General features: G+C 55.2%; 1 protein-coding gene across 1 annotated transcript; it reads left to right on the top strand.

Annotated features, from left to right (window-relative positions):
* Positions 1-1778: 1778 nt before the first annotated feature.
* Positions 1779-7917, top strand: FAM219B (family with sequence similarity 219 member B). Its single transcript, XM_077881208.1, has 5 exons — positions 1779-2286; positions 2404-2491; positions 3133-3210; positions 3619-3667; positions 5517-7917. The coding sequence occupies exons 1-5, from the start codon at positions 1779-1781 to the stop codon at positions 5682-5684; spliced, it is 891 nt and encodes a 296-aa protein (XP_077737334.1). The 3' UTR covers positions 5685-7917.
* Positions 7918-8498: the final 581 nt, after the last annotated feature.

Here is an 8498-nt window from a genome sequence, read left to right as displayed (position 1 = left end):
GATCCAGCAATTCCACTTCTGGGTGTTTATCCAAAGATGATGAAAACACTAATATGAAAAGATATATGCACCACTCTCCATGTTCACTGCACCATTATTTACAATAGCAAGATATGGAAACGACTTAGGTGTCCATCGATGGATGAATGGATAAATATATATATATATATATCATAAAATATATATATAATGTGTGTGTGTATATATATACTTTTATATACCATAAAATACTTTACCATAAAAAGAATGAAATCTTGCCATTTGCAACAACATGGATGGAGCCTGAAAGCATTATGCGAAATGAAATAAGTCCGGCAGAGAAAGACAAATACTGTACAATCTCACTTACATGCGGAATCCCCAAAATAAGAAATGGGTTCCTGGCTGGCTTAGTCAATGAAGCATGTGACTCTTGATCTCAGGGGTCCTAAATTTGAGCCTCACTCGGGTATAGAGATTACTTAAAACAAAAACACCAAGCTCATAGATAACATAACAGACTGGTGGTTGCTGGGGTGTGGCAAATAGGTGAAAGGGATCAAAACAGAAGTTGCAAAATAAACAAGGCAGTCTGGTCCTGGGGAGTATAAAGCCAAGCACAGGAATAAACACCACGTTCCTAGAACAGTGTAAGTTTTGTAAGGTTACTTTTTTTTTTAGATTTTATTTTTAAGTAATATCTCTGCACCCACCCAGGGGCTTAAATTTACAACCCCAAGGGGAATGTTTTGATCTTGTTTTACCCTCTGAGTCAAGTGTCCCCATAAGGGTTGCGTGGGTGGCTCAGCGGTTGAGTGTCTGCCTTTGGCTCAGGTTATGATCCTGGGGTCGTGGGATTGAGTCCCGCATCGGGCTCTCCGTGCAGAGCCTGCTTCTCCCTCTGCCTGTCTCTGCCTCTCTGTGTCTCTCATGAATAAATAAAATCTTAAAGTGTCCCCATAAGATTACATATCTTGAGTTCTTACGTGCGAGGTGCCATTCGGAGAACTTTACAATTTAACCTCACAAGATAGGTACTATTATCCCCGTTTCACTGCTGAAAAAATGGAGAAATGAGTAAGTTAAATACCTTGCCAGTTATTGGCAGGTCACATAATCTGGGTTCAGGGGTCATGTTCAATCACATAGCAATTAGCTGATCATTAATGATGGGAGATCGAGGAGGGGCATGAATGAGGATATTCTGCAAGTTCCTGGAGAGTTTGTGACATCATGTGGGTTCTGATCACGTTTTCTTTGGCCCTTGGAGAAGTTCCCATCAGTCTAACAGGCAGCATAGCCAGGAGGAAAACATTTCTCACCGGCATGAGAAAAACATTCCAGGGAGCTGGGTTCAAATCCCAAGTTTACCACTCAACTGCTGAATCTGACCAAGTCTAAATCTCCTTTGCATGATAGGAATAACAGCTGGTCACGCTGGGAAGTCCAGAGAACTGAGCCATGTGGGGGCGCCTGGGTGCCTGAGTCCACTAAGGGGTGAAGCAAGTCTTGGTTTTCAGTGCAGGTCTTGATGTCAGGGTCCTGAGTTCAGGGTCCTAGATGCTGTTTCCGAATGTGCAGTACGGGGGTGGGGGCGCCGAGGCGGACGGCCGGGGGTCAGGACACGGCCTCGGGGCCCGGGATGGAGCCCGGCTGCCGGCTCTGCCGCGAGTCTGGCTGCGGCGCGCGCTCGCTCTCTTTCAAATAACTATTTTTTTCCAAAGCCTGGAATCTACAAAAATAAACATTCCTCTGTGCTTCCGATGATCCAAAAGCTCGTTTCAAATTCCTTTTTCCGAATGTGCCTGAGGCACACAGTCCTGCTCCAGTGTCGGCCCCGGGGACCAGGATGTCGCTGCGGCGCCCGGGGGCCGGTGAGTCTGCGGCGGCCTCCGCGGGCGGCTCCTCGCGGGCCCGCAGCGCCCTCACCCGCTCTCGGCGGCCCGCCCGGCCCCGGCCTCCCTTTCGCCGCCGCCCCCTGCGCCCCGAGCGGCCGCCGGAAGGCCGGGGCCGGGTCCGCGCCTGCGCGCCACCGCCCTTCTCGGGAGGGCCGCCTCCATGCGGGCGCGGGCTCGGCGGCGGCGGCGGCGGCGGCGGCGGAGGGGACTCGGCGGCGGCGCGCAGGGCCCAGCATGGCGAGCGCGGACCGCGGCGGCCCGGGACCTCGGCCCGGCGGGACCGCGGGGGGCGCGGCGGGAGCCCCGGGGCCGCCCTCGGGCCGAAGCGGCGGCGGGGGTGCCCGGGCGGCTGTGGAGAAGAGGGGCCCGTACATGGTGACGCGCGCGCCTTCCCTTCCGGCCAAGCTGCGTGAGTGCGGCCGGGCGGGGGCCGGGGGCGGGGGCGGGGGGCGGCCCGGGGCGGGGGGCGGGGGACCGCGGGCTGCGGCGCGGGAGGACCGGCTGACCCGCGCCCTCTGCCTTGCAGCGAAGCCCCGGGACCTGGCCAGGGCGGTTCTGCGGAGGAAAGGCGTGCAGGGGGCGCCGCCGCCCCGCCCCGGCTCCTCGGCGAAAAGGTCTCGGCGGGCGCCCCTCCTGCGCGGCGGCGTCCGGGGAGGCCCCGGCCCGAGGCCCGAGCCCCGAGGCCCAGCCCGCGAGCGCCCGGAGCCAGCCCGTCGGCTTCGCGGCTTGAAGCTTCTCCCCTTTCGGGCCGTGGCGGCGTCACGCGAGGGCCCTGGGGCCGCGGGGGTCGGCGGAGGGCGCCGAGGCCGGGCCGGGCCGGGCCGGGCCGGGCCGCGAGGGGGAGGGGGAGGGGAGGGGAGGGGAGGGGAGGGGAGGGGAGGGGACGCGCCCGAACGGCCGGGCCCCCTCGTCTTTTCCGCAGGGGCTGAGCTCCGAGGCCGGGCGGGAGCCGAGCCGGCGCCGGTTCCCCGTAAGCTAAGACCGAGAGGCGTGAAGAGGAGACCTGGCCTCGGACTTGCAGCCTCCCTGCCCTCCGGTTGAAGGCCGGCGAAGTGGGGAGTCCTCCCGCTTCTGGAAGCCGCAGGCCTTTCCCCCGGAGCCGCAGCGAAGCGCCTGTCCCGAGCGGCTGTAGCCAGACGCGGGGCCGCGGGGTCGCGGGGTCGCGGGGCGCAGAGGCGACACGGGAGCCCCGCAGCCCTCCCTCCCGGTGACCGGCGGTGCGTCACCTCTGCCTGCTCTTCCCATCTCCCCCCAGGTCGGTGAAGTTCAACAAGGGCTACACGGCCCTTAGCCAGAGTCCAGATGAAAACCTGGTGTCCCTCGACTCTGACAGGTGAGTGCCCCCCCCCCACCCCGGAGAAATGGCCCTTGGGGAGTGACGTGGGTCCCACTGCAGACCTCGTCCAGGACCCCCCTGCGCGTTCCAGAGCTGTCTTCTAGAGAGCATCATCCCTCCCCAGGATAGCCTGGTTAGAGGACTCAGGTGATGCTGCTGCTCTTCCGTTTGGAGCACTAACTGCGAGTGGGGGAGTCATCCTCCCTCCTTACGTATTCGCTGTCGGCGACAGTGACCCCCGCCCCCGCTGGAGCCAGTGGTACTCCTGGTTCTGGGCTTGAGTTCTGTGACCTGTGGTGTTCGTATCTCAAGTCCTCCGGACCCCCTTGCATGCTCTCTACCTGGCCTTTGCAGCTGTGCTCCAGAGGCATCCCCCCTGAACTGACTGTTTTCCTCTTCTCCTAGTGATGGGGAGCTGGAATCCAGATACTCCTCCGGGTATTCCTCTGCAGAGGCAAGTCCAGAGCGCCTTTCTGCACGGGGCCAGGCTGCAGGCAGCGTCACCGCCACTGCTAAATGCTTGTCTTGTGCCTGCTGTATACACGGCACTATGCCAGACTTCCGGTCTGTTCTCCAATCTTCTACTCTGCCCTACTCCCCCAACAGAGGTATAGGTGTCTGAGGAAAGCTGTTGAAAATCCAGAAGACCATAGACCCTTAGGGCTGTAAGGACCTCACAAGTCTTCTAGCCCAGGTGACCACTTAGGAAAGGAGTCCTCTTGATAAATCCCACCTAAGTGTTTACCAGCCTCTTCTTGCTTGAATGCTTCTTGCAACTGAGTACTCACTCCCTCCAAGAAGCCTTGCTGCCTGCCCTCCCTCTAACACACGCACACACTCCTTAGGTAGCTCTTAGAGAAGTTTTCCTTATTATTTGAAATGTCTCTTGCAGGATGGACTCAGTCGTTCTAGGCCTGCCCTCCAGTGTCTCGCAGTAATTCTAGTCTCACTTCCTCTAATTGCCTTTTATCTGAGATCAGCATTCCTGTCCCTCCCCTGGCCATCCTCCACCAGTCTTGTTTTCTTCTAGTCAGTCCAGACAACTTGTGTTCCTTCAGTTGTTCCATCAATGGGAACTCCCGACTGAGATACCGGTGGGATGGCCTTCTGGACATGTTTACAGAGTGATGGTCCCAGACAGAGACACAGGGGTGTAAAGTTCTGGCATGTGCAGCTTACCACCTTAGAGGCCAGGTGCTGGAGACATGACTGGACTGTACGCCACTTTTATTTTATTTTATTTTATTTAAGATTTTATTTATTTATTCATAGAGACAGAGAGAGAGGCAGAGACACAGACAGAGGGAGAAGCAGGCATCATACAGAGAGCCTGACGTGGGACTCGATCCAGGGTCTCCAGGATCACGCCCTGGGCTGCAGGTGGCGCCAAACCGCTGCGCCACTGGGGCTGCCCTTATTATTTTTTCCTTGTTCAGAAAACCCTTGGCCAACCCCCTGAGTTTCTGCCAAAGAGAATAGAAGCAGTTTGTAAATTTTCTCCTTCTTGAATATCTGGGTGCCTAAGATTGTTAAAACTGAGAAAAGAAAAATTAGCCAAGAGCCAGAGAAAGTCCTACCTTGTTCCCAGTCTCCTACTCCTTCTGCTCAGTGGAACTGGTAAATCTAGGTTGACAGGTTCCACTTTGCAGGGAACAGGCTCTGCTGGCATAAAGGAGCTGCATGTTTAACCAGCAGTACAGACAAGGCCGCTCCCCACCCTGTTCCTATGTAACTCCTATTCTACCCCATTGTCCTGGTTTCATTGTCCCATATTCTTCAGCCTTTGTAGGTACCAGTTTAGGTTCCCAGTGGGAACAGTCAGGCCCTTGACTTTCAAACAGAATCTGGAATCTGGTATTTACATCAGATGTCTAAGGATTCTTTAGTGAGAACAGCTCCCCTGGGGGTTAGTGATAGTGCAGCCTGGAGAGTACTGGCTTAGGCTGCTTGGGGCCTTTTTTTTTTATTATTTTTATTGGAGACACAAAGAGAGAGGCAGAGGGAAAAGCAGGCTCCCCGTGGGGAGCCTGATGCAGGACTCGATCCCAGGACCCTGGGATTATGCCCTGAACCAAAGGCAGATGCCCAACCACTGAGCCACCCAGGTGCCCCTGCTTGGGGCCTTTCCCTGCTGGGTGAGGCACAGGCACTTCCTCTTGTAGTCCAGTGATGCATGGAGTTGGCCTGAGGGTGGAGCATGGAGAGGAAGCTCTGGTAAGCGAAGGTAGGTAGGTCTGCCTTTTGGGCAGCAGTTGTTTCTGCTTTGCCTCCTGGCTTACAGTTCTCTCCTCTTTTGCCCTTAGCAAGTGAACCAGGATGTGAGCCGGCAGCTGCTTCAAGATGGGTATCACCTGGATGAGATTCCAGATGATGAGGACTTGGACCTCATTCCTCCCAAGCCTATGGCCTCTTCAACGTGCTCCTGCTGCTGGTGCTGTCCTGGGGACTCTTCCTCCTGTACTCTCCAGTAGACATAACCCCCTAAGATGGGCCCTGCTCACCATGCCTGCAGAGCCCTGTGGACCCTTCTTAGTTCACAGAGTGCAGTGGGGACGGCCATCAGCCTCAGAATCACTGGAGGCACTGATCCTCTGGGAAGAAGGTCAATGGCCTGCAGTTACGCCTTACCTGGTGCTTCTCAGCCAGAGGCCCCCATCTGGGCCATACGGTGATAGGCGGGACTCTGCAGTTTTCCTCTGGTATTAGAGCAGTTTGGAGAAACCACTTTAATAAGGGCAGGCACACAGGAATTCTGGTTCTGGTGGTGACAAGTTGGCTAAGGAAAACTCGCACATATCTTGACCTGTATTTGTTCCCCTCTGTGGAGGGAGAAAGCTTTCGTGGCCAGGCTATGCTGGACAGTGTTGTATGAAAGCAGAAAATAGCACTTTACGGCTTCTAGCTGGGGGGTCTTTGAAAAAGAACTGAACTATTTGGGACCAGTTTAAGAAATTCCATATGCTCCCTCTTCCTGGCTCCACGAGGGGACACTCAAGAAAGCATAAAGCAGGGCCCCTTGGCCTTCGTCCCCTTGCACCTGTTTGCCCATGGCAGGGAGTACGGCAGGTTGCCTGATCACACAGCAGGATCAGGGCTTCTAGTAATCCCTCCACCCAGTGGAGAAAAATTGCTCCACTATGTACATATTTTATTTATTTATCTTTCCTTGGTTACCATTCTTTGCCTTGGTCTTAGGTTATTCAACACCCAGCCTTTGAGTGTAAAGGTTAGGTGAAGGGACTGGAGCTCACCCCGAAGCCTGCAGGTTTGGGTCACCAGCAGAGGGAGCTGCAGGAAGCAGTTAGGTGCCTTCCTATTTAGCTTTTGGATCTTAACTAGCAAGGAGTGAGAAGTGTACTGGCTCTGCCGTGTGGGTCTTTGATGTGGACAGAGACTCACAGGCAGGATGGGCCCCGTGCCAGCTCCCAGGGCCCCTCCCTAAGGAGATAACCTGCCATTGCGGAGGGTGTCCCTTCACTCCAGCATGGGCCTTCCAAGTAAGCCTCTGGGGCAACCCAGCTCCACCCTCAGTGTGAACACGGCTGAGACCAGCATAATCTCCCCAGTGGCCATGCCCCACCCCAGATGGCATCTCTCGCTATACCAGTCCTCTCTAGAATTGGTTTCTTTTTTTTGGGGGGGGGGGATCTCACCCAGAGCCAAGCTGAGGACTGTGAGAGCAGACATGGTTCCTAGCCTAAGGGGCATGAGGATAGGGGGGTGGGCCCTACATGGGAAGTGCCTGGTCTGGTGCTTTATTTGATGTCCCGTGGCCTCCAGAGGTGTGAAGGATGACGTGAACTCTTGCTCTGCCACATGAGGTGACTGGAAGGCTGAGGTGGTCAGTTAAAAAGCCCTTGTCAGATAACTAGGATGATCTATCTGCACTTGACAGGCATCTGTCTTGGTGCTTCTGTCAAATGCTAGGAAGTTAAGGATGTATGGTATCCAGGGGCTGTGGTTGACTTCTGATCCAGTAGCATCACAGCAGGAGGTAGATGGGACCGAGGCCACAGACACGGCAGGTCAGGGTCTGGGGACTAGGAGACCTAGATGGTTTCAGGGGTGGGACTGCAGCAACACACGGGTGCTTCACATGCGGAACACTTTTTGTGCAGGCCTTTCTGGTTTCTGCAGAGGTACAGAAGTACACAGAGGGCACCACCCAGGGCAGTGTGAAGAGACTGTGGTGGTAGCAGGAAGCCCAGTGTGGTGGGGCTACATCTGGGGGGGGGGTGGTTAGGACAACGACCTGAGCACTTAGGTGGGTGAAAGTGGCAGCAGGACCCCAAGACCAAGGCCCTCCAGATGGTTGTTACTCTAAGTCCACGCTATCTATTTCCCTGTGTCTGTTCCTGGAGAGGATGTTCTAGAAGTGGTTGGTTCTGTGCGGAAGTCATTACCTTTGTGGAGAAAGTTGGAGGCACCTGGCAGCTAGGCAGGGTAGAAATGGTCTGTTTGGGGCCAGAGGTCCCAGGCTAAATAAAATGTCACCAATAAAGGCACAAAGGTGCCTAGAGCCAAACTGCCTTAATTCAGAGCACCAGGTATCCTGCAGGTGCCTGTCCTGGGGAGACCGGGGTGTATTCGCAGTTAACCTCCCAGAGGGAAGTAGGTGTGTGGTGTTTACAGAGGACGCTACGGAACTCTTGGCTTAGGCTTCCACAACTCTGAAAATTTGTACGAATAAATACAGTCATGCTAGTTGGGCAGTCTCTGTTGCAGTAGGATTTGAAAGTAAGGCTTAGACCACAGCCCCCTGAATTGTGAAATGAAGAGCCTAAGAGGTTCCCCCCGCCCACCCGTGGCCATTCCTCCTGAGACCTGCCTCTTCCTGCAACTCCCAGTGGGCAGCGTTTCCAGGCTGGCATCACTGGAGGCTGCAGGCCTTTGCAGAGCACTTCTCTTTAGAGGACGTTCCATCTTGCAGACCCTTTCCTTTCCCAGGTCGGCTTTTGCTTTTAGCTGAAAAAAACTTAGAGGCCACGAAGCCCCAGAGTAGGTTAGTCAGAACCATTCTGAAGGTGGTTCTCTAGATTTCCATCATATAGGGCGTCTGGTACGGGCAGCAGCTCAGAAAGATCCTTTTGTGCCGGTTTAAACCGTTACTCCACGGGAGTCTCCACCTCGTATGTGGTGACAGGACCCGACTAGTCAGTGGCAAAACAGACAGCGGGGCCACTTCCTGCAGAGGCGCATGCACGTCTAGAAGGTAGTAGGCACAGCGTGAATAGACATCCTATATGTTTTCTGCCGGTTTAGGAAAAGTAGCTAGGTTTCTCTTC

The sequence above is a fragment of the Canis aureus genome, chromosome 32 (assembly GCF_053574225.1).
Source record: "Canis aureus isolate CA01 chromosome 32, VMU_Caureus_v.1.0, whole genome shotgun sequence".
NCBI classification, from domain to species: Eukaryota; Metazoa; Chordata; class Mammalia; order Carnivora; family Canidae; genus Canis; species Canis aureus.
The sequence above is the reverse complement of the archived record's forward strand: the minus strand, read 5'-3'. Positions and strand labels throughout refer to the sequence as shown.